A 27062-nucleotide genomic window follows, 5' to 3' on the forward strand; every position below is an offset into this window, starting at 1 on the left:
GCCGGAGGGCGGCACCGCCTCCCTTTGTGGCCCAATCAGAAGAAGCCTGCTCTGCCCCACCGGTTCCGCCCCCTCTCCGGCCGCGCCGGATCTCCACCAATACAGCGCGCTGCGCTGCGATTGCCCCCGCCCAATCTTGACTGACAAACCCCCGCGCCCAATCGGAGGCTCGGGCCGATTTCTCTCCTCACGCGGGGACTTCCGCAGCCGCGGTCGGGGTGGACTCCGGGGCGCGGCCAATAGGCGTGCTCCCCCGGAACTGAGGCGGAGAAGGCGAGCGGGCGAGGTGGAGTGGGCGGTGCAGAGAGGAAGTGCTTGACGGACAGCCGCCGCTTCCAATAGGAGGGCTGTGCGCAGACTGGCCAGCCTATGGGGCCCGGCTGCTCAGAAGCGAGAGGCGGGCTTCTCAGAAGTAGGAAGTGCTCGTGTGTCTCTCTGGGGTCGTCCGGGCAAAGGGCTCGACGGCCTCTGGAAAAGGTAGCGCGGGCCGTGGACGTGCTCGTGGAGAGGGCGGGGCGGGCTCACGAGGCAGCGTGCGGGCTGCTCGCGGGTTGCCCAGATCTGCCAAAGGCCCGCGGACCTCACTTAGGAAACAGCTCTGTGGGCGGAGCTATGCGGTTCCGGGGTGCGGGCTCCGAAAAGCCCAGGAGCCCTGGTGTCGGGGGAAATGCGCCCCAGCCTCGGCGTGCACCCTGGGCGGGCGAGAGGCAGCGCGACGCCCCCCCCGCCGCCCCCGCCGCCGCCCCCGCGCCCACGGAGGGCCCGCGCCAGCCCAGAAAGCGCCCGAGGCGACGTCACCGGGTGAACGAACCGACTCCGCCCACATCGTGTGCCCGGCGAGATGCGAGGCGCGAAAACTCAGCTCTGCCCACGGGACTAAGCTTCTGGAGTCCAGTGAATCCCGGGACGAAGCCAGACCCTGGACTCACGCAAATACTTTTCCATCCTCATTACAGAGGCCCGAAGGAACTGAAGGGTATTTGGGTTTGTTTATAGGGCTGCTAAGGAGACTAAGTGTGCTCACATCCCAGAGTGGGCGTCTCCAGTGGGGACTTCTGCATTTGGGTCGAGTTGATCAATCTCATGCCCTTTGCCATCTCATTCTTCGCACAAACACTTCCGTACTGGGCTCCACCCACAAGCCCAGGAAGGCCTGTCCTTTCTAAGGACTTTCTTTTTTTTTTTCATGAGGTCACTAGAACATTGTCCCCAGGTGTGCACAACCGTGCCTGCTTCTCTCCTTGCCCCCAGGATGCACAGCGCCTCTGAAACTGACAATGCGTAAAGCACACGAGGAACCTGCCTGTGCCCATCTGGACACGTTGTGATGCGCCTCCTGCCCACGGGTTCTTGTCTCTCTAGACTTCCTGAAAGCTAGGAAATTGAACTTGAATATATGGGTGGACATTGGAGTGGGAGGAACACAGCTGTGAGAAGAAACAAGGCAACTTGTCGTGACTTGTGCTGTCACTTGTATGCACTGTGCAGGAACATCTGTGACCTCGATTTCACTACTACCTGTCCCTCTTCTGTTCCTTGCTAATTCTCTCTTTTCTCTGCCCCTCTCACTTTGTTCCAAGCTCTCTTCTCCGATTGGTATCACTGCTCCCCGCTCCTACTCACTGTTCCCTGCTGTGTTTCCTTGGTCCTCGCTCCCTCCCCTAGTTCTTTGCCTCTTCTTTCTCTACCTTGTCACTCTCCTTGCTTTGGATCCCTTGATCTTATTATCGCCCCCAAACTGGGTTGGGAACAGGACTAGGGAGAAGAGGAATGATGATCTTAGCTACATGTACCACATTCTTCCATGAGGAAAGGGTTGGGTGCTTTCCTAAATACACAGTTTTGAATGGAACACCCCTACCCTGCATCCATCAAGTGCGAAGATTGAACAAGTTTAGCCTACCCTATGTAACTAACCAATGTAAATGGAACAAAAAAATTCATAGCCTTCTCTATTTCACCTAACAGACGTCTAGCCCCATTTCCAAGTTTACTATCCTCCATAAGCCAACCAATTTCTTCAAATTTCTAAATACCCAAACCTACTAATTTAACCAAGCCCTTAAACACTCCTTAAGTTATCGACCTCCATAAAACATCCAATGTCTCCAATCCCAAAACATCCCCAAATGCTGTCTTCACCCCAAGCCCCATCTTTACCACACTCACCAGTGTTCCTAAAACTCTCACTCTTCAAATGGAAGAGTTTGGAAAATGTCCAAAGCACCTAATCATTCCACACACCCCATGATCCATTAATCTACCCACATCCCTAAAGCTGCCAATTTCCACAAATCAGCAACCTTCCGAAAACGCTAGTCTTCAATACCAAATACACTAAAACCTCAACTTCCCCAAGGTCAACAACATTTCATGCCCATCAACCTCCTCAAGCCCAACAATGTCCGATGTCCCTGCCCATCAATTGCCCCAACAATGTCCCATGCCCATCAAACCCACCATATCCTTATGCTATTCAGCCTCTCCAAACCTGCAAACTTCCTAAACACACCATACTGCCTGAATATACCCATTTATTCAAACACATCAAACCCTTCAAACCTCTATCCTCTCACAAGGCATCAATATCTCCAAACCTTCCAAGCTCTTCAAGTCCTGCCTTTTCCATGAGGTTCAAATCCCTTTCTCAGCTCCCCCAAGCCACCAGTCACATAACTTCCAAGTGTATCAAGCCCTAAACCAATCCACTGAATTTCTCAAACCTCAAATGGCTAATTTCTTTAAGTCTCCAAATACCCATCCTTGTTTCCCTAATCCCGTATCCTCCATAAAGCCCAAATCTCTAAGCCCATTGAAATCCCACCATCACTTTCAATCTTCTCTCTTCCTCAGATCAGCACATCCAAACTTCCCTAAAATATGAACTGTCCAATTTCTCAAAGCCACTGATTTCTCCAAACAAGCAACTCTCCCCAGCACAGAAAACTGCCCGTATAGCAGCCCCCACAATCCTGCCAGATTATGGATGTCAACAGCCTTTCTAAACCATGCCATCTTCCCAACACCATTAGGTGCTGTCAGTTTTGAGGTGCTCTATTTGGACTATCTCTTGCTCTGGGTGCTGGTGGGAGGGAGTGTAAACTTAATAAAATTCCTCAATTCACTCAATTCCTTGTTGATATCTTTGGTTTCTCTTTTATCTAAGAACCACATCCCTGTGTCCGTTCCTTCTTGCTTGGAGGCACGCCATCTCTTCCCACTGGGAGCAACCAGACACTGGGAGTAAAGAGAGTACGAGATACAGACAGTCTAAGACCACAATAGGCATGGCATGAACATTGCTTGGCATTCTTTCTTTCTTTTTTGAATGAAGTATGGTTGGCATACAGTGTTACAGTAATTTTGGTTTCAAATGCCAAAACCTCTGTGGGTCCAGGGAGAAGACTCTGGATTTGTGGTGGGCCTGGTCCTAGGTTGAGTGCTCTGTCTCCACAGAGGATACACAGGCCTGGAGAATTGGATCTGACAAGTGACTGGAGCCTGAGGGCCAGGGCCAGGCCAAGTGTCACTATCAGAACTGTGGTGATATTTTTCCCCAACATGCCTGTGACATTCCTCAATCTGTTTGACCCTGGTTGTAGGGTGAAGAGGTTGATCTGTGATAAAGAATGCAGAGACTGCTAGTGCAGGGCACACAGCTCAGAACAAAGCAAACCCTCTTGCATAGACAATTTCAAAACTCAGAGTCCTCTCCCATAAAAGGTCATAGCTCAACCCAGGGTAAGGCCACTGTGTGGCCATCCTGGGGTTGGGTGGGGTGAATAGACACAATCACTGACCTGTTGCAGTCTCATGACTAGTCCTGGATGTGTACTGTGTGGGAAGAACCTGGGGCAGACCATCTACTGAGTGTCTGCCCAGCCCTGAGAGGAGGGCCTGCTTGGGTCCATAGACTGTTCTCCAGAGACTGTTCTCCTACTCTGGAGGAGAGTGTGTTCATTCGTTCTTTCTCCGTCTCTTCTCTTCTCTTTTTTCCCCCTTTCTCTTCTTTCTTTCTTTCTTTTGGCTTAAATGGGGGTAGAACCTCATTTGTAAAGCCTTGTTATTTGTCACTGCAATTTTATTCCTTTCTAAAAAAGATGTATTTATTTTAGAGAGGGGGGTAGGGAACAGGGGAGAGGGAGAGGGAGAGAGAATCTCAAGCAGACTACCACCGGTGTGAAGCAGGATCAATCTCAGGACCCTGAGATCATGACCTGAGCCAAAATCAAGAGTCGGATGCTTAACCAACTGAGCCACCTAGGTGCCCCATCACTGTAATTTTATTCCTAATAAATATGGCAAAATTGATACTAATGTTTAGTATTCAGAATAATGGCTCACTAAAAATACCTACATCTCAATCTCAAACCCCTTAACCTGTGAATCTATGGCCTATATGGTAAATGGAGCTTTGCAGATGTGCTTAGATTAAGGTACTTGAGTTGAGGAGATTTATCCTGGCTTATCCAGTGGCTCAGTGTTACGATATGAGTCCTTAAAAACAGAGAACATTTCCCAAATTGAATCATAAATAGTTATGAAAATGGAACGCGTCAGAGAGATTCTACATGGTTGGTTTGAATATGAACACAGGAGGCCAATGCTGTCAGCTTCTGAAATTTCACAAAGCAAGGCACAGATACTCCCGTAGATCCTCCAGAAGGGAAAATAGTATTGCTAATATGTTGATTATAGTCTGGTTGGAGTTCTGACATACAGAAATGCAAGAGATCAAATCTGAATTAAGATATTAAATACGTGGCTAAGCCTGTGGTGTTATGTTATATACATAAGTGAGCTAATACGTAATAATATTAAGAAATGCACAAAACAGTCATAACAGCAACATACACTGAGGGATTAACATGTACCAGACACAGCTCTCTGTGTTCCATGTGCTTTTCAAGTTATTTGAGAATACATTGAGAATACAATGATCATGGAAGAAAAATTATTCTCATATCACATTAAAGAGGGACAGAGGGGATGAATGTCCTGTCCTGAGGAAAGAGAGCCAGGAAGAACATAGCCTAATTTTAGTCCTGGGGTCGTTTGAAGCCTGGTTCCATTCTTGTCTCCACTGTTTCTCCCAGGGTGATTAAACAGAAACTTGCTACAAGTATCTAGTATCTATATTTTGTCCATATTATATTGATACACTGCTGGTGTCAATAGATCAATAAATACTGATGTCAGAAAATGGGTGAAAAAATGCAGCTTCAGGAGTTTAACAACAGGAAGATAATGCTATCGACACTTTTCCATCCTCATTCCCTGCACAACCCCGCTCTTCAGCTGCTGTGGCAGCTGTGCTGCGGGGGGCGGGGTGTTCCAGGCACCCAAAAGGTCCTAGTGAAACAGCAGGGTTCTTTTTCCCTCCTTCACCAAAGATTTTCCTTTCTTTCTTTTCCACACACGTTCTCCTTACAGATGATCAAAAGGCCTGAGGGACAAATGATATCTTCAAATTAGCTAGGTCAGTGATTCCGTATTATAAGAACAGTGAGGTTGCCTTTCCAACAGAGATTTCCTCACATGGGGTATGTTGACCTCTGCCAGGTTTCTTTGTCTTATTATCTCACAAAATGGACTCCTGAATCTTGGACCCCATGCATGCACCAGGTCACCCAGAATGCCCCTCACTCCAGGCATCCCGCCCACTGAGTCACCCCCTGATAGCTGTATTCACAGATCTGGCAGCTCTTGGCTATTTCTGCACCTGCTTCAGGGCTTCTGAGCCTCCAGGATTGACCACCTATGACCTCCAAGCAGTGTGTGCCTGTCAGTGGACATCTGTACACACTGTGCTGACCCTTTTGCTATAGCATCTGTTCCTGTGTGGCGATTTGGATAGTAATAAATTATTTTTGACCAAGTATAATATGATTTCTTGCAGAGAGGTCAACAAAGATGAGAAAGAAGATTGTGAGAGAAGAGAGAGAGTTACATCTTCTAGTTTGAGTAGCTCTAGGTTGAGTAGGCTCTCCAGTTTCTGCAGCCAGGTCCTGGTGCTAGTTTTACTTCCTATCTTCTGTTTCTTTCCTCTATTTTTTGCTCCCTTACCTGGAACAATGCTCCTTCTTTCTGCTCTTGCCTGGCTCTGTGCTCTTGCACTCATCCCATCTCTCTATTTTGAATGGAGTAGGACTCAGGGAAGGAGGGTTGGGGGTTAGGTTTGCTGAGGTTTCCCCCCTCCCCAGATTATTATGGCACTTACATGACTTCGGTCAGCATCATACTGTAATGGTGCTGGGCACCTTTGTCCTCTCTGATGACTTGCTGTACCCCTCCCCACACGTGGAAGAGAGCAGCACTTGCATCTTCTGGTATCAGGCCTGAATGTATCTTCCAGTTCCTTCATGTCATGCCATCTCATGGCATGGTCTAAGACTATGACACTCCCAGAGAGCACTTAATCACGTAGTCCATGAGCCACCTGAAGCATTCAAATATTATCTGTATGGGTGTTCTTCATGACTTTCTCTTGGTCTGAGTGCTGCAATAAACGAGAGGTGGTTTGTTGAAATGTGTAAATGCGTACACAACTCTTTATCTGGATTATGCATCAACAAACTCAAGGAAGTTCAAATATTAATAAGCTACAAAGAATGTAAAAATCTCATCATTTTGACAGATAGTATCTATACCTTCATTCAATTCCTCTTCCCACCTCATTCTTTTTATTTATATAATTGCAATTAAAATATAGATGTGCTTTAAAAATATAGATGTTCTTGTAAACTAGGATTAGACAATACATAGTGTATACACGCACACAATGGAATATTACTTGGCCATCAAAAAGAATGATATCTTGCCATTTGCAATGATGTGGATAGAACTAGAGTGTATTATGCTAAGCAAAATGGGTCAGTCAAAAAGGAAAAATACTATATGATTTCACTCATGTATGGAATTTAAGAAGCAAAACAGATGAACTCAGGAGAAGGGAAGGAAAAATAAAATAAGATAAAAACAGAGAGAGAGAGAGGCAAACCATAAGAAACTCTTAACTCTAGGGAAGAAACTGAGGATTGCTGGAGGGGAGGGGCTGGGAGATGGGGTAACTTGGTGATGGGCACTAAGGAGGGCATGTGATGTAGCGAGCACTAGGTGTTATATGCAACTGATGAATCACTGAACTCTACCTCTAAAAGTAATAATATACTATATGCTAGCTAAGTTGAAATTTTAAAAAAAACAAAAAATAAATAAATAGAAATGAGTAAGAATTTCATTTGGAAGGCAGTGTTCATTACTGTTGCAATTTTATTCCTAATAAATCATAATGAAAGAAATATGTAGAAATAAGAAGAACAATAATCCCTACTTTTTACTTCTGAAACCTGTCAGTGTTATCTTACATGGCAGAAGGGACTCTGCAATGTGATTAAGTTTGGGGATCTTTAGAAGACGGAATTTTTCTGGACTACGCAGGTTGATCCAATCCTAAATAAAATATGAGTTCTTTTAAAAAAATAATCTTTCATGGCTGTGCTCAAAATTAGGTTTAATGGAAGAAGGAGGTTTAATGGAAAAAGGAGGGGTGCCTAGGTGGCACGGTCAGTTCGGCCTCTGACTCTTGGTTTTGGCTCAGGGCCTGATTTCAGGGTAGTGAGGTCAGGCCCCACGTTGGGCTCTGTGCTCAGCTCAGAGTTTGTTTGAGATTCTCTCTGCCCCTCCTGCTTGTTATCTCTTTCTCTCTCTCTAAAATAAATAAATAACTCCTAAAAGAATCAATGGAAGAAGGACATGAGAGAGATGCTCTGTTGCTTGCTTCGAAGATGAAGTGGTCCAAAAGCCAAGAAATGACAGTGTCCTATAGAATCCCCCCAAACAAGGAAACAGATTCTTCCCCGGGATCTCCAGAGGGAAAGCAACCCTGTTGACACATTGGTTTTAGCTTGGTAAGACCTGTTTTGGACTTCTGACTTACAGAACTGTAAGATATTTATGTTGTTTTAAACTGCAAAGGTTGTGGTGCCATCTAACAGCAGTAAGAGGAGCTAATACAGAATCATTTTGAAGATTTCTAAAAAAAAAAAAAACCAGCAATAAATATTGAGTTGTTAATGTGTGCCACGTACTTCTCTATGTGCTTTACTGTTGATTTTGACACTGTATTTTGAGGAGCAGAAAAATATCCTGCTCTGAGATGTCATACCTAAATGAAATACATCTTGGATTTGATCCTAGGATAGTTTGAGGCTGGCTTGATTCATTTAAACATTGTTTTTCACAGGATGATTAAAGGAAAACTTTTGAGGAATCTCAACTATGTGTTTCCATGTTCTATCAATATTATACTGATGCTCTGGTGGTGCTGATGTCAGCAGGGTCACACAAAGTAGATCCGGACGCAGAAGCTGAAGATGACTGGCATGCACACCAAATGCTCATAGAAGATTCAGTTATCTTCAATTTGCATCTGGTTTTCCTATAAAACAGGGTAAGAATTTAAGTAAAATTAAACAGGAAAAAGTTTAGAAAGAAACATAATCCCTGGTCCTGAGTAAATGAATGATGGTTGCCTCTGTCCTCAGGCTTGATTCCAGCTCCCTACCTGCCCGACCTGCCTCAAGTTTTTTGCCTGAAGGAAGACACAGAATATCTGTGTTTGCTGTATATTAATCCATGATATGGCTAGGGTTTACTGTCATCACTAAACCCGTCAAATTTCCTTTCCTTTGCTTTGCAAGTGGCTGACATGGGATTTGATATTTTCCTATTTCTAACCAGACTTCCCAAGGCATGGTGTGGGAGCCCATGCCGATAATGGTGCCCATAGGAAACATGAATAGTGATCCAGGTGATCCTTTTGGAGGTAGCTAATAAAAGAAGATGATTTCAGTCTGATGAGTCCCAGCTACTTTCACCCATTTCCTATTTCCTACTCTGGTAGATGGCCAGAGGCTTGATCTTCAGATTAAAAGGTGGGGGGTGTGACTCACAGGCTATCCTGAGATTGACAATCTACTCTTAAACTCTGGCTTCCTGCAGGACCTTCCAAACTGGCAAAAGCAGGTAGGAACTCCATGCGTTCTCTGCCATTAGTCCCTGGGGAGACATTCTGTTTCCCCCAGGGCCGCAGAGATCAAAGATGGTAGATATTTTACAGAATCCATCCTATTTCAGATTTGAGTGGGTAGATTAAGTTTTGCTGTGAGACAGTTGCAATTTACCTCTCCCTTGTGCTTTGTTAGGCCCTCACCATGAAACATACCCTCCTGCTTCCCTCTACTGTGGTGTTGTCCCTGTTTGTCATCTTTGCTGTATCTGATTATAATTGCTTCCAGCATAAACCCCGAACTATTTATTTCAACTTAAACATTGGTGTGCTTGGTGAACATAAGAAGGGCCACCACCATGAGTCTCATGGGGATTCTCACCAGAGGTTACTGAAGGTTGAAAAAAATCTCCTCCTCCAAAAGGTTGCTGGCCAGGGAAACTCACTGATTTCCATAAATTCTATCATTTGGAGGCTTGAATATAGGTGAATGAAGAGAAACTTGAATCTCTAAACATGAGGAGGGGTAGAGTTTTTATTGAATATTTTCTTCTTTGTTGGTAAAGACTGGAGAGTCATCCACATTACTCACAAGCCAGCTGTTTCATGATTTCATCATCACCTAGGTGAATCATTCTGCTCCTCCCCAAACTCATCTCCCCACAGACACACCACCCCCTAGACCTTACTGCAGCGAGGAGGTGAGGAAGGTGAGTAGGTCCTGGTGATGCAGCAAGACCATGGCCCACTGTCTCATAAGAGCTTCTCTATCCTTTAACACTCTTCCACTTTCTTCTTACAGATGGTCAAAGGTACTGTGCCCTTTGAAATTTTTGAATATAGACTAAGCCATCATGTGATAACATGTCTATGAATATATTTCCCAATGAAGAGTTTCTCATATAGGTGACCTAACCCAAGACCCATGTCCACTTATCTCCCTCCCCTGCATGGACTCTTTGACATGAGCCACATTTGTGAGGATGGCAACATGGTCACTTCCACTCCTGACTCTCTCCTCACAGAGTGTTCCAAAAGATACTCTGTCCTCTGACCTGGCTGTCCTGTTTATACCTTCCTTTGGGTGTCATGAAATTCTAAATCTGAAATCTATGGGTCAAAATGTATGTATTCTTGTCTATGGACATCTGGACATACTGTGCTGATCCTTTTGTTACAGGATCTGCTCCTTTCAGATCCTCTGATTTTTAAAAAGGTTTTATTTATTTATTTATTTATTTATTTATTTATTTATTTATTTGAGAGAGAGAGAGAGAGGCAGAGACAGAGACAGAAACACAGACACAGGCAGAAAGAGAAGCAGGCTCCATGCAAGGAGCCTGATGTGGGACTCAATCCCAGGTCTCCAGGATCATGCCCTGGGCCAAAGGCAGCGCTAAACCGCTGAGCCACCTGGGCTGCCCAGATCCTCTGATTAATAAAAAAAAATCAACTAAATGTGAGAAAGGGTGATATGGTGTCCTGGGAGAATGTCAGCAAATACCAGAAACAATGCCTTCATGGATACTAAGAGGCAGATGTAACTGCACTGTGAGTAATCCTCTCAGCCCTTCCTGCAGCCCAGGAATTGTTGATTATTTCTTGTTATCATCTGCTTCTTGTCTTTGCTACTTGCTCCCACAACTTGAAACTTCCCCGTCTCTGTGCCTTTTGGTCTACTTTCTGCTCTCCGGCCCCTGCCACACTTGTGGTAATGAGATGGAGCTGAGTCCTGGGAGGGAAAGTGATGAGTGTTGCTGTGACCTCTCTCCAGATACAGTCTGAGAATGAAAGATCTGTCAATGTTCACTCCACATGTGCTGATGGTACCAATCTTGCCTCAGCTCCGTGGAGCTGTCACATGTCTGCAGCATCAGTGCCTACACCCTGTATCTCCTCTTGCCTGCAGACGGAAATGTATAAGTGAGGCCATCTAACCTATGCCTCTATCTCTCCCATGGCATGCCATCTCTTGCATTTCCAAATATCTACCCGAAGACCATGAGACTCATGAAGAACATGACTCTCATTAAGTCAATGAACCACTCCAAGTGTTTTAATTATTGCCTCTTCAGGATGTTTGTCAAGTATTGTTTTTCAATCTAAGTACTTCAGTGAGGGCTGTGAAACCTCTGTCAAGATGTGTAGACATGAACATTTATGATGTGCACATATTTTGTTATGTAGTTTCTGCCCTAGAAGAAGCAAGTCTCCAGTATCTGTGTTTCATCCATACTGATGTCATGCCGGTGGTGATGGTGATGTCAGCAAGGTCAGCTGATGACACACTTTCATGGATACACACAGGTCAGTGATTGTGCGTGGGGGCCACCAATGAAGCTAGGATCCCCCTCAAAAGTTTCCTCATGTGGAATCAACTCATGCCAATCATGTTGTCCTGAACGAATTCCATGGGTTAGTGCTCATTCATATATCAGGTAACACAGAATACCTCATGTCAGGCATTCTGGCCTCTGAGCTGTTCCCAGAACACTGGAGAAGAACAGGAAGTCCTTGTGGGTCCTGTACCTGCCTCTGGGACAGACTCCTGTGAACCATGATGTGCCCTTCCATGGGGCTACCTAGACGCACTATTTAGGCTCTAATGTTCCATGCAGTCCCTCAAAGTTATCTGAATAACAGAGAACTTTAATATTTGCCACATGGGTTCCTGGAAGGTGCTCCTTTTTGGGCAAAACCAAAGCTTCCTAGAGATAGGATTAAACTTTACCATGAGCAGTTCCTTAAACTGCGCCTGCAGCTCTGGGGACTATGGCTGACTTCTCTCCCTGTCTCCTGTTGCTTCCCTGCGCTCCTTGGTCCCTGCATCCCCTCCTGGGCCCTGCACTCTCTCCTCTTCCCAGAATCCCCTACTGTTGTGAGCTCCTTCACCTTGTTCCCTGGCCTCTTACTCTGCTATTCCATTACCCCTCTGCTGGGTGCCTCCATCCTCTGCTCCTTCTCTGCTTGCTTTCTGCCTCCCTCAGCCTGTCCCCATCTCTGCTCTGTGGCTTCACCATAGCCCATTTCTTTCTCTCACAAGCCCCCATTCACTTCTCTCTAACTGGGGTAGCCTACGGTAACGGAGCAGAGGGGAACTGATGCTGCTGGACACTGATCCCTGGAGACCCACTGCAAAACTAATGGGAGTGGCTGCTTTCCTGAGTCCTGTCCTGTCCATGGGCACAGCGGCCTGAAAATACTGAGTTCATTCTCTTTTCCTTGACCAGCTCCTGCTCCCCCTGCCACCCTGTCACTGTGACTAGATCTATATAAACAAGAGCTTCTTGCAATTCACTCATCCCACCCAACTGATGAGCTGTCTTAATCCCTATGCTCAACATCCCCCCAGGACCATCCATGCTCCCAAACACCATAAGGCTACCAGGTGCCCCAGTCATCCAAAACACTCTATTCTCTTTTTCCCTCAACCCCCTCCAAACCCTAATACTCACCAAGTACATGATTTCAGATCTGTGCTTGGGCACTTATTCTGTTCTGCTTCTTGATCTGCATCCTAGTGAGACGGATGTGTAGACTTTGTTACAACTCACAAAGCTGTACACACACCATGTTCACACATTTTGTCATTCAGTTTATGCATAATATAATGTAATAAATAAAAAAATTGACAAATTTCCTCTCTGCTTCTTCATTCCATTTCATCTTAGCACTTTGTGTCCTCCTTCCTCCCCAAGTCACACGCTTGACTCCATTTTTTTCAAGCTCAGGTACAGTTTGTGTCCTTGTCCTATTGAAAGGATAAACCTGGAGATAGAGAAGGTGCCAGATCCAGAGTGCTCTAGGGTAAGAAAACTTATGAAACTTCTTGTGAAGCTCCCTCAAATACTGGAAGCCATGAATCATCTCGGGTAGGGAGTCAGGGAAGACACTTAGCCTATTTGGAGGGTTGAGTGCTAAGTCTGATCCCTGATCCCTATAAGATCTTGGTTAAACACAGGAGATAGGCTTTAGATGTGAGTTTAGTTTAAGGAGTAGAGCCATGCTTCATGGATGCCATTGACAGCTTGACCCTTTTACTCTGATAAGCCTAAGCCTACCTCCCAGTCTAAGGCAGGAACAGGGCTATGGTTCATGAGGTAGTAGACAGGCCTGTGGAAGGGGCATGATGCACAGGGAAAGCTGCCTTTGTTGCTTGTGACTTCCTCTTGTCTAGTTTTGATTTTCCCCTGAATCTCAAAGGCCCAATATCCTTCTTCCTGGTCTTCTGATCTCAGGGAGCCTTTGGAGGAAGTATACTGCTTGAGGCAGGAAGCACATATCTTGGGTGCTCAGGAGTTACCATGGCAGACTAGGTGAACTAGTCAAGGCCCAGACAACCAAACCTACCTCCTCCAAAATACTCTGGGGACTTTAAGAGGCCCAACGGTACACCTAATCAAATGGATTTATTTCTGATATGCTTGATCTCCTGCTGTGTGCAGAGAAGGACCATTCCCTATCACCTTGGGGAATGGTTATGGGCTGGGGTCACAATCCAAGTGTAGGTTCCTGGAGGGCAATAGGGCCATTGGTGTCTGACCTGCCTATGTCCTTGAGCCACATACCTGCTTATCTTTGGGACTTCCTAGAACAGGGAAAAAGCTGAAGATCTGGCTACAGATTGATATGGATCTAGCATTTATGAAGGCATTGTGACTGCTTTCTGACCTGTAATTGCCCACTCATTAAGTACTCCAAAGGACAGTTCCTTGCTTGACTTGTGCTCTCCTATGACCTCCTCACAAAGGGTTTTCAGTGGTCAAGGGGACATAAGATTTTTAGGAAACCAACAAGCTATAGTGCAGGCCAGCTAAACTGATTAAGGCCTTGAAGACTTGGATAAAAGGAAGCCTGCTTCTCTGTCCATCCCATGAAGAGGCATGGACTGGCCTTGCTAATGACTTGGGCATGGCCAATCCTGTAGTTTGGAATAAGAGCCATAATCATTGATCACTGACCTGTGTGTGACCTTCCAGTGAAGGCCTGACAGGTATTGGACATTCTTAGGATGGGAGTGAGGCCATTAATGTTGCATATGATTGGCCCGGTCTAGGACCCGGGAACTATGCTGCGTCTCTAACTGTTCTGTTGTGGTCATGTTTACTTTTCTGAGAATCAGGAAAGGCTCTTTACTTTTTAAGATTCAGGCAACTAAATTGAGCACACCAGATAATCCAAAATAATTTCCCCATCTCAGTGTCCTTAAATTTAACCACACCAGCAAAATCCCCTTTACTATGTAAGGTAACATATTCACAAATTCTCAGGACTAGGACATGCACGTTTTTGGGAGGGCCATTATTCTGCCTACCTTCTATGCATTGAATTATGCCCCCACAATTCATATGGTGAAGCCCTAACCCCCAGTGTGATGCTATTTGGATACAGGGCTATTGGGAAGTAAGTAGGTTTAGAGGGTCATGAGAAAGGGTTCTCATGATGGGATTAATGGCCTGTTGAGAAGAGACCAGAGAGCTTGCTTTCTCTCTCCACCATGTGAGGATAAGCAAGAAGGTAGTGGTCTGCAAACCAGGAAGTGGGTTCTCACCAGATACCAAGTCTGTTGCCACCTTGATTTTGAACTTCCCATCCTGCAGAACCGTGAGAAAAAAACACTCCTATACTCCTCAAACCCATGCCACACTCCTACCCTTTGTTACAAGTGATCAAGGCAACTGAAGAGGTAGCTGAGTTCATTTATATGACTTCTAAGGATAACAGTGTTTACATTTAAAAGTGGGCACCTTGGGAGAAATTCCTCATCTAGGGTTAATTGATTAGCCTCCAGACTCTTACCCCTAACCCTTGGCATGTGTTCCTCAAAAGTGGAGACCCCCATCTTCCCAGGACAAAAGGTCACATCATTCTTCATGAGGCAGCCAGGACACTGCACTCCTGTGGCTGGTGAACCATGCCCCATTCTCCATCTGCCCCAGGCCCCTGAGCCTCTGGAATAGACTATTTGTGGACCACAGTGTGTTCTTTTCTGTGGATATCTGCATGCACTGAGGTCACCTCCAGGCAATGACTTCTGTTCCCACGAGTCCTTCCAAATCATAAGAAATTAGAAGACAAGCAGCAGGAATTACTCAGATTTCTAGTTGGGAGAAGTAACAAGGCAAACCATAGATCTACAAGAGAGAATGCAACTATGCTATTTTAGACTGTATCTTGAACACTTTGAGTATTATTTGACATGGTTCTTTTTGAAATCTTCCATTTTAGTAAGTGCTCCCCTGTCTGGTTTTGGAATATGCCACTCTGGCCTACTGCTATGGGCTGTAGCTCAGCTATGAATTTAGCTTACCAAGTCTTTACAGTAAGATTTGGTTTCTCTTACTTATGTGCTACTCAGAGGCCAATTGTGAAACATGCTCAGTATTCTATCCCACAGTTCATGTCTCAGATATTTTGCTGTCAGTCTGGTCATTTTCATACATGCATCTCTTAGGAGTTTGCCAGGATATTGTATACAAATTTAGTGAATCCCCTTCTCTGGCTACATCATTTCCATAAACAATGTCTATATTCTCTAGCTGGGATATGTGCCATTTTATTATTGAGGGGAAGTAACAAGGATGTAGGGATGGAATTCCAAGCTGTAGGAAACAAGATGACAACAGTCACGAGTACACTGTGGAGGAAACAGACTTTATAGAATTAGTCTAGGCAAGTCACTAAACAAACAAACAAAAATCTAGCAACCACCACCACTCACAAGGCAAGAACAGAATCCAAAGTTGATACAATGCACTATCTAAATTGCTGATTTTTCAATAATGCATGTAAAGAAATAGGAAATCTTCTTCACAGGAAAAAAAAAATTTGTCAGTAGACATACTCCGAGGGGGCTGAGATGTTGGACTTAGCAATAAAGGACTTCAAAACAGGTATCATAAATATGTATTTAAAATGAAAAGAAAGTATATATGAAGAATTAAAGCAAACACAATTATATGGCTCATAAAATAGATAATATGAATAAAAAAGTTGAGATTATACATATGAACCAATAAGATTATCAGGATATGGGTAATTCACTGGAGAGATTCCACAGCAGATTTCAGCTAACAGAAGGAAGAGTCTGCAGAACAAAGAGTTGCAATAGATACTGTCCAGTTGATGGACAGAAAGATAAAAGAATGAAGAAAAATGAACAAATCTTAAGATACCCTTGGGAAACCATTAAACATACTGCATTAAATATGTAATGCTCATTCCAGAATGAGAAGAGTCATAAAAATATAATGGCTGAAAGTTCCTCAAATTTAAGGGAAATTATTAATGTGTACATTTAAAAAGATCAACAGATTCATAATGGCTTAAGCACAAAGGTATCTGCCCCTGGAATCTATAGACTGGATGCACCTGGTCTAGGTCACTCATAAAGAATTTCCCCTTTGACCGTCTTGGCTGAGACATTCCATCAAGTTTCTGCAAGGCCCTCAAGCTTCTTGGAGGATGTACAGTTAACTGCACTTCATTTTCATCTTTTGTGGCATAACCATGAGGGAAATAGAGGCTAATGATGGGTTCACAAGTCAACTGGAATAATTCTTCTAAGGTTTCTCTGTATTTGTCACCAACTCCATCCACCTGCCCTTGGACTCCTTTATTTTATTTTGCTTATTCTTTTTAGGCACTTTGACAATGTTGTTTTTATTTATTTTTATTTTTTATTATTCTTTTTTACAATGTTGTTTTTAAAGCCTGGCTTTTTTAAAATGGACTTTTAGGGGCACCTAGCTGGCTTGTTGGTAGAGCATGCTACTCTTTATCTTGGGGTTGTAAGTTTGAGCTCCCTGCTGGGTGTAGAGATTACTTAATAATAAAATCTTTTAATAAAATAAATGAACTTTTAGTTTGGAATAATTTTAAACTTATGGAAAAGCTGGAAATTCAGTATGGATATTTCCTATATGGCTTTCATCCAGTTTCTTCAGGGGTAATATCTTACATAAGCACAGTGCATTTGTCAAAGCAATGAAATTAACACTGGTGCAATACTATGAGCTAAACTATAAACTTTATTCTTGTTTAAGTAATCCTGATACCCAACCCATATTCCTTTTCACTTCTCTGATCAGATCCAGGAGTCTTCTTGTGCCTTTAGCCTTCTACAATATGTGATAACTTTCAATCTCTCCTAGTTTTTCATGATTTGGATAATTTTGAAGAGGACCAGTCAGGTATTTTGTAAAATGTCTCTCATCGTTGGTTTGTATGTTTTCTCTTGGTTAGGTTTGGATTACAGATTTTTGAGCAGAATATACCACAGAAATGGATTACCCTTCTCACTCCATCACATCAGGTGATACATGATATCAATATGAATTATCCCTGTTTATATTCCCCTGATTAAGAAGGTGTCTGCCAGATTTCCACTATAAAGTCACTATTTTTACCTTTTAATACTTTATTTGGAAGTGATTGAGTCACTAAATGTAGCCTGCACTCAAAGAAGAGGGATGTGAAGTTCGCAGAATTATCTGCTTATCTTATTCGGGATTATTTTGTAAGAAAGACTTGCCTTTTCATTTATTTCTTTATTCAACCTTACACTTATAACCATGTGGTCATAGATATTCACTTTATTCTTTTGGGGGTATGAGACTATACTACCAACATATATTTTGGGCAAATTGCTCTAGTTTCAGCCATTGTGAGCTCCTTTAGATGGACTCTTGTGTCCTTTTGGTATAACTGTAACTTTTATTTACTTATTTAAAAACTGTACAACCTTCTAGGCCATGGTTACCAGGGCTGGAGAAAATGGGAAAGATTGGTCAAAAGGTATAAACTTTCAGGCAGCCCCAGTGGCTCAGCGGTTTAGCGCTGCCTTCAGCCCAGGGTGTGATCCTGGAGACCTGGGATCGAGTCCCATGTGGGGCTCCCTGCATGGAGCCTGCTTCTCCCTCTGCCTGTGTTTTTGCCTCTCTGTGTGTGTGTGCCTCATGAATAAATAAATAAAATCTTTAAAAAAATTTTTTTAAAAAGGCACAAACTTTCAATAAGATGGACAAATTCCAGGGATCAAATGTACAACATGGTGACTGTGGTTAATAATACTGTATTGTATACTTAAACTATGCTAAGAGAGTAGATATTAGGTGTTCTTACCACACACACAGTCATTATGTGAGGCGATAGATGTGTTAATTGAGCTTGACTCTGCTAATCATTTCATAATGTATACATATGTCAAATTGTTACATTATATACCTTAAATGTATATAATTTTTATCAGTTGTATCTTAATGGAACTGGAAAAGATAGGTCTTTGATTTATGGAGCTCCAGGGTTCCTGTGTATTTTCCATTCTTCGGCTCTGGAATCAGCTGTTTCTCCAGGGTCGTGCATTCTTACCATATCCTACCATATTCCTAACTGAAAGCCTCCCAAGGGGTTTCCATGAAGTCAATAACTAGGAGAAAGTCATACTATATCCTAGCCAAGGACGTGATGAGCCTGCTAGTAAAACAGGGGCAATATCTTAATAGAATAGTGGTATCTAGCTGTCATGTACTGACAAGAGCCAGGGGGTAGCCATGGGACCAGAATCTGTGATTGGTGGCCAAACAGTATGGAAGATTAAAATTGGATACAGGACTTCACACTACAGCAGGAATTGCAGTAGGTGGGGTGAACACATTTCTAAGATGGCTCCTAGGGATGATTTCATGATTCATGTGGAATCATGAAAGCGCTAGATGGAGAAGCACCAGAATTGCTATGGCAGACAGCAGGAGTAGGCACATTCGAGTGGATAAATTGTGGAAGACCAAGTAGTTTTCTAGCACCTGGTAGTGTTTTGAGCCATGCCTATTCCTTTTCTGACCTACTGTCTTGTGTTGACTTCCAAGTTAGATGAAACAGAGATGAACCACCTCTGCCAGTCCTTCAGGAAAATCCCAAGACAGGTCTGAACACACACACACACACACACACACACACACACACACGCACACTAATTTGCCATTAAGGTCTACTCTGATCCTTCTTGGTTCAGGGAAGAGGAGGGTACCTCTCTGGGAATGTGGGCTGCTATTGCTTTAAAGCCGCTGCATAGCTGGGGTTGAGTGAAATAAAGGCAAACAAGATCACCATGGAACTCTTCTACTGTTTTGAAGTCATGTTTTTTTTCTTGATTCAGCATTAGCTTGGTTGCTGTCAGCGGTTGATTGTTTTGTGGTGTTCTGATAAAATTGGTTCTGACATTTTCTGCTTGTTTTTTTTGATGTGTCTCTGAGGGGATGAGAGCTTGGAGCTGCCTACTCTGCCATTCTGATGACATTACTCCTCTAGTTATTGGTTTTTAAAGACCATTCTCTGATTTAGAAAATATGGGCTTTGTAAATGGGTATAGAAGCCAACCTGAAATTGCTCCCAATAGGCAAAGCTGGAACAATTTGAGCAAATACATAAATAATATTAGGACTGGATTATAACCCCCCAAACAAAATAAATATCTAGGAGCCCATAATAATATCAGTGAATAATTGAATCAATAAATAGATGGGGCAAAGGGATAAATCTCCTCACAGAGCAATTTGAATTAATTCCAATTACTTTCCCTCCCAGGAATGTGGGCTGGATTTAGTGACTCACTTCCCAATGAAAGGATATGGATGTGGAACATGAAAAGTGGGTTTACAGTGGTGAGACCTAGTAGTAGCCACTTTAACCAAGTGATCAAGGGTAACATCACTGGAGATGATATGTACATATAGTGCACCCCTGATATGACTCGATGAGAAGGGCACTTCTTTGTGGTAGCTTTCTCCATAAAAACCATAATCTCAATTTAATAATGAGAATATAGGAGACTAACAAAAATCGAGAGACATTGCATAAGATAGGTGATGAGGACTCCATCATGTTTTCTAAGTTAATGGAAAACCAAGGACTGAGAAATAGATCAGAGATTGAAGATGTGGTGATTGAGGGCTGTGGTGATCTAGATTAGATTCTGGCACAGAAAAACATTTGATTTAGTGGAGAAATTAATGAAATCTGGGTATAGAGACTGTCACTGAGTTAATAGTATTGTGCCCATGTTGACTTTTTAGTTCTGACCAATGTCCCCTGGTGATGTAAGGTGTTCTCATAAGGGCAAGAGTTAGGTGAGGAGTATGGAAAAAATTCTAGGTACCGTCTTTGAAACTTTTCTGCAGATCTAAATTTATTCTAAACTTTAAAAATGGAGTAGGATAAAAAATAGGGAAGACACTGTTGTGGAAGGAATCTGGACAAGTTTGAAGTTGATGAATTATGTTAAGGGGAGAAATTCAATCACCAAAAACATTCATTGTTCAGACCTCATTTATTCTGTAAATTCTCTACAATTTCAACCTGGGTCTGCATCTTGCAGTGTTTTCATTTTACAGAGTTTATGGTATTTGATTTTATTTTGGAAAACATGTTTTATTTTAAAGTAGTAAGATTGATTAATAATAGCCTTCACATTTTGTGCTTTTGTATCTTGCAGTCCTAAAAGATAGTCTTTTTTTGTGTTAGTTTTAAAAGTTAAAGGTGTTGTGCTAGGGGAATGAGATTCTTCTCTCTTTTCTCATCTAATGATTTCTTGGTTCAGCAAATCATGTAGGGAAGTTTCAAGGTGTGTTGGCTGGAGTGTGACCCTAGGCTTCTCTGGGTCTATTCCATTCTGTAGGCTTTGTTTTGCTTTGGATGGAGTGAGGCATCTGATTTTAGAGAACCTTAGACACAATGTGTCTTTCCATTCATTCGAGTTAATTTTGTCTTTTGAGAATGTTTATATTTCATATATACTTTGGAACTTATTGATGGTTTTTAATATTTTTGAAAATTACATGCACATTTTATTGCTAAACCACTTTGAAGGTAAATTGCAGACATCAAGATATTTCACCTCTGAATACCTGCATCTCCTAAGAACTAGGATATTTTTATACATAGCCAAGAAATTTACATCAATTCATCAAGCTTACCTAATATATACTCAACTTTCAGACATTTTTTTTTTTTATCATTCAACTAACAAGGTTCCACATTCTTGGGCCTCCAGATTCTACATCATAGACCGCTCTGTCTAAACTTCATTTATCCTGCAGACTCTACCATAGACAAAATAGATTCCACATCTCAGATATTTCAATCTCCAATTCTAGACATTATTTCTAGAGACCCCATGGCTAACTCCAGAAAAAATCCATTTCTGATTCCAAAACCTTTTAATGATTCAGCCCTCAGTCCCACTCACAGACCTAGAGAAATTTGCTACTGAGCCCACAGACACTAATCACTGACCCCACGCATGCCTATCAATGTCTCCATACACCACCATTAATCTCAAAAGCCTCATCACCTATTTCACAAACCCAGTTCCACAACCCACAATTCCAGGGAGATTTATGGGTAAGTCCTCAGGTAGATCAACAAAGAAGAGAGGCCCTCAAAGACCCCATCTTTGTTCACATAAAGATTGTTGTCCTTCTCAAAAATGACCAGTAGATGGCAGAAAAATCCATGTTTTTGATATCTGCTCCAAAGATCATGGAACTTGAAGAGAGTTTTTGAGACCAGCTCATCTGTGATCATTGTGATATCAGAAAATTCCCCATCAAAACCTTTTCTTCTCAGCCCACTTCAGGCCACCTCTAATAGCCCGTCCCACTTCTATGTCACTAATCCAAATCTGTACCTATCTTAAGGGTCTTGTGCTTCCTCTCACCCTTTTCTTCACTAAAACCCATTGGGAGGAAATAAATACATTGAAAACTATTTATGAAAGTCTTGCATGTGATATTTTATGTTTCCTACTAGAATTTTCTGCATTACCATAGAGATTATTTGTTAATCCAAAGTGATTAATCTGTAATAGCCAGAGTGGTGTATATAACATTTTTGGATAAGGAAAGAGTCCATCTGCCTCTTAAATTAGGTTGGTGGAGGCAGCCTTATACTTTTGGAAGTAATAATAAGAGCTGATATTTGTTAGAATATACTATGTGCTAGGCACTGTACTAACCACTTTTCATGGGCAAATGAGAGTCTTCATATTAACTCTACTAAGTGATGGATATGAAACATTTTGTTACTAAGAAGTACACTGATGCCCAGAAAATTCAAGTAATGTGTTCAGGTTCCTACAATCAGAAAAATGCTCAGGATTATATCTTTCCATATATTCATACTGCATGTAGTGAACAATATGGCGTTAGCATTGTTGGAGCTTTGTGGAATCAAATGAAGTTACTGTTCTCTTGCTGCAACATGTGTTGGAATCTTCTCATTATTGGATCTGGCAAACAGTTTTAGCTGTTCTACCTTGGGTAAGTATGACCATTAATCAATTCTTCAGGAGGGTGGCATTGTGACAATACCTAGGCTGATGCTAGCAGAATATTTTCAGCTAGGACTGTCCCACTGGCTCCTGGTTGCATGACTCTCTTTAGGGGAGTGGAGTGTTTAGATTACACATCCCAGCTGCTGCCAGGGACCAGTTCAAGACCATCTTCTTCGCCCCCTGCAGGCAAAACATCACTCAATTTTTCAATGTGATTGTGTTTCTCTGGCAGTATAGCTGGACACTCAGGATGGTGAGCAACAGCTCTGTACCAGCACCCCTGGGGCTGTTGTCAGAGACATGGTGTACAGTGTCATAGTCCTGTGCCTAGAAAACAGTCTCCCTACTCATCATCCCATTTCCTACAACTCGCTTTGGTAGTTAGGATTCTGGGTTGAATGTAAGAGAAACCAATGCTAAGGCGCTCATTTAAAAGGGAGTTAAGGAAGTGTTGCTCCTCTTTCTCTCTCAGGAACTTCTCCCTCACCCACATGGCTCTTTTAGTCATCACCATCCTTCCCTGGTCACAAGAGTGGAAAGCTTGAGCCAAGCCAGTCCAGTCAGAGTACACCAGCCCAGGCCATACAGATTGGTCAGTGAAGGGCACATGACTCAGTGAGAATTCTTGGAAATTTTGATGCCGGAGAAGATTAAAAAGCTGGTTATTTTTGGTGAGGTTGCTGAGCTGGCAGATGGGAGCCTGTCTGAGGAAGGATGCCAGAAGAGACAAGCAGAGCTGTGAGGTAGAGAGATAGACCAAGAGTCATAAAGGTTCTGAGTCTTTGCATCAAGCCAGACCTGAAGCCAGGGGGGGGCAGTTCTGTATTTCCCAATTATGAGAGCTCATAAATCCCACCTCTTATGTGTAAGTGACTTTGAGCTAGTTTTCTATCACTTATAATCTAATGTACTGGCTTGTTACGTCTCAACCTACAACAGGCTCTGAAGGTCCCTCAGTCCTGATTTAATCATTTCCTTAATGGGTGATTATTTTATTTGTAAAGATCTTTAAAGGAGAGCATCTAACTAATCACCAGAGCCCTAGAAGGTCACCCTTCATAACCCTTCAAAGTAGCCTCCATATCTGGTGCTGGGATTGGTATTATTCGGTGTTGCAACATAAACACATTCATAGGCTTAGGGATGTTAATCTTGTTATTTTCTGTTTTCCCTTAGATGAAATATTTAGGGTCAAGATCATGAAGTAATTCTTATAAAAACAAACTGCTGAACTTGAGGAGAAAATTCACTAAAAAATTTCAACTTTAATATTAGGCATTTCTAAAACCTAAATACAGAACCACACGTGGAAACAAGGGATAGTTATGTCTGCACAAAAATTTGGTGTCAAGAGCATGAGTTAAGTAACACACAGATCACTTACTTAAATTAGTGCAAACTGTCTGATCCCAATCATTTGTTTGCCAACTCACTTCCCTGATAAGCTATGGTGGTATCCACCAAATGTTGCAGAGACTCCCAAATTCTGCTCAGCTTGCAAAACCAAAAACTGAACTCAGTATATGTGAAAGAGAGAAGTTTGAAACAAACAAGATCTGGAGATCATCAAGTATACTATTTTTCAACATATATGTGCTAAACATCTTAAAGGCTAGAATATCTCCATCTTCCATCATCAGCAACATGAATTCGTTATCGCATAGGGAAGTAGCCAATCTGAGTCACATTCTCAGCAAATATCCTGGAAGACCAGAAAGCAAGAGCCCTATATGCCAGTAGTCCCATTTTGAGATTGTTTGCATTGTATTAGTGGGTCCTAGGTGACAAAATCCAACAAAAAAAAAATGAGGACAATACTGTATGGTCAGTATTTAATTTTGTTGCATTATTTTAAAGTTAGTGGTTATAGGTTCCTTGATACAAATTTAGTATAACAGATGTTTAGAAAGGAATTATGACTTAAATACAATGCAGTATGTTACATATTTAAGTAAATTTCACTTTTAAAAGGGAATAATATTTTTAAATATACTCAGGGGTGGAGTATGTTTTTTATTGCATCATATCGGGGGTATATGATGCTACTCTAAATGATCTGTGCTGATATTAGCCTTGATCACTTGGTTAAGATGAATTCTTCAGTGTTTCTCTATTATAAAATCACTAGTTTCTCTTTTCCATATTCTATTATCTGGGATATGGTAAGTCCTTCTCATACTTAAGAGAAAGGAAATTAATTTCCCACCTCCTAGAAGGCAGAAATCTACAATGCTATTTGGAATTCTTCTATAAGGAAGATTTGCTCCTACTCCCTATTTATTTATTAAATATTTTATTAATATTGGTATAGAATTATGGATATTAATTTTATTTTTTGAGCTATAATTTAATTCTATATATTTATTTTTCTAGGAAAAATTTCCTAGAAATTGTATATTTTGCTTGGAAAATTGTTTCGGCCATGGCCATTGAGAGTTCTTTCATATTGATCCATGTGTCCTTTTAACACACATGGGATCATCTTGTGTTTTAACTGCCCCAGCCCTGTATTCAGCCCTTTTCCAAAGGGCCCTGAGTTCTTGTATTGGATAATGGTGTTTAGAAACCAAGATCTGGGCATTAGGTGTTCTCATTGCTATCAGGATGTCAGCGCTTCTAGGTCTGCTCAGGAGACAGTCAGGAAACAAACAAATTTTATAAATAATATAAATATGTATCTATATATGTATATATATACTATATATGCTAATCTTTGTATATAACCGTATCTATAATAATTTATGCATCTGTGTATCTGAATATATATTAAAATAGATGTGAATTCATACTGTATTCATATCTCTGACTAAGCCTCATCACAGGATACAATGTAGCCTTTCCCCCCCTTGCTTATGCAAGGTTTTGGATGAATTCATGGATGACACTTAAGAGGCCCTAATAGGGCATGGAGAAAAGCAACCGATCCTTGACCTATTTGTGACTTTCTCCTGAAGCAAAAGCCTAGGTATTGGTTAAAATCATAGCCTGAAAAAGACTGCATGTTGTAGATCAGAGGCATGGCTGTAGGCCTCCGATGTACAAGTAAGATCTAGTTACATATCTTCCTGGACTTGGGAATTTGCAGAGGAGAGGAAGAGATTAGGTCATGGCCTAATGGTCATGGCCTCCCTGTTGAGTGGTCAGTGTGGATGAGGATGCAGGGGCATGGCTATGTACAAGAAAATTTATGGCCAACTTTGAAGGATAATGGGGGAAATGATTATAGGAACTAATCTCTGAGAAATTTTGTGACATCCTATAGAATTCTTTCATATCTCAGGACCTTTCCAGGGTCAAAGAAGTAATGGTAAGTATGTTGGCTTTCTCCTTGAAAATACTAGTTTCCCTTTAGGAAGTGTGGATGATTTCAGTACGTTGTTAATCTGAATTAACATAATACTATAACCATGATTAATACTAGCCTGGTGAATCTTTTGTTGTTCCTTTTTAATCTATATGAAACTGGGACAGCTGTGATACATCATTACTTTTTGCCTTTATAGTAGAATTGAATTTACTACTACAATTGGGAATGAGGAAATAGCTCAAAACTCAGGGAATAAATCTATATTTTTATGAGTATGGTGAGGTTTAAAAGAGGTAGATCCTTATTTATTAAAGTAGTGGTCATTATTGCTAATGTTAGTAATAATAACTACTAACCATAGAGTATACAAGTTGAAATTTATTGAGTGCTTACTTGGTATCAGGTAATACTTCAAGCATATTCCATGTCTTAAATATTTAATCTTGGCAGTGGTCCTATAAGAGAAGTTCTGTAATTATCACATTTCACAGTTGAGGAGTCTGAGGAGATGAGCTGCTCTGAAGTCCTACAGCCAGAAATTAATGCAATTTGGATTTTAACCCAAGTACCTTGAGTCTAGGTACCATTAAGTTAACCTTTATGTTTCTCATGATGATTAAAGGAATACCTATTACAAGGCTCTAATATTATTTATCCACATTCTGTAATATTATAATGCTACCTCAGTAAAGACAGAAGAACTGTATGAAAGTCTTGTCCTAAATCCTTCAGGCTCCCACCTGGCTCCCACCTTCCTGGTGGTTTCTGTATCCTTCTGGCTATCTTGGCCATGCTGGCAAGTCTGCGCTTATGCACTATTATACCACTGGATTCTTTTCTTAGAACTTGGTGAGTCTGTTAAGAATGAAGAGTCCCTTGCTATGGAATTTCACCATTTGGTCATAAGGGGTGAGAATTCTTGATATGGTGGTTGAGTGGGGGATCATGGACACGGGTGCAGTGGGGCTGCACTTTTTGTCTTTAAGACTTGGCTGGAGACACACAAGTGAAATCTTGAATACCTAAACATGCACAATTTTTCAATCTCCCAAACAATACTGCTTTATTCTAGGGCCTGGGCATTTCATCAGGAGAATGCAGGTCTATAAAATCACATTACCAGGTAACACTACCAACTCTTCTTCATACGTATCACCCCATGAGAGCAGAAGATTCTCCATCCTACTCTGACTGAATGTGTCTGTGTCTGACAGGTCCCAGTCAAACATCAACACTGTAGCACCCACACACATTCCTGAGTGCCATACCATTTTTCCTCTTTTCTCTGCAGATGATCAAGTCTCCTCTGAGGAGGCATTTCAATTTACCTACACATCTGATGAGGAAAAAATACCATGGTCACATTTCATGAGTGGATATTTTCCAGCCAAAAATACCTCATCTAGGGTGAGTTG

The 27062-nt window shown here is 42.1% G+C and overlaps 1 protein-coding gene and 1 long non-coding RNA gene across 4 annotated transcripts; one reads left to right on the forward strand and one right to left on the reverse strand.

Annotated features, from left to right (window-relative positions):
* Nucleotides 1–89: 89 nt before the first annotated feature.
* On the forward strand, nt 90–3129 carry LOC112646681 (uncharacterized). Its single transcript, XM_025426910.3, has 2 exons — nt 90–976; nt 1252–3129. Exons 1-2 carry the CDS (start codon nt 370–372, stop codon nt 1326–1328), a joined length of 684 nt encoding a protein of 227 aa, XP_025282695.1. The 5' UTR covers nt 90–369; the 3' UTR covers nt 1329–3129.
* A 521-nt stretch (nt 3130–3650) lies between these two features.
* Nucleotides 3651–26563, reverse strand: LOC112646684 (uncharacterized). 3 transcript variants are annotated; one of them, XR_003127784.3, is made up of 5 exons: nt 26388–26563; nt 26041–26173; nt 12466–12527; nt 6221–6499; nt 3651–5446 (listed from the first exon to the last, which is right to left on the reverse strand). It is a non-coding gene; the product is annotated as an uncharacterized LOC112646684 (long non-coding RNA). The 3 variants fall into 3 exon arrangements; XR_003127783.3 differs by having other exon boundaries at nt 26330–26563; XR_004815676.2 differs by having other exon boundaries at nt 26041–26551.
* Nucleotides 26564–27062: the final 499 nt, after the last annotated feature.

The sequence above is a fragment of the Canis lupus genome, chromosome 5, assembly GCF_003254725.2.
Source record: "Canis lupus dingo isolate Sandy chromosome 5, ASM325472v2, whole genome shotgun sequence".
NCBI classification, from domain to species: Eukaryota; Metazoa; Chordata; class Mammalia; order Carnivora; family Canidae; genus Canis; species Canis lupus.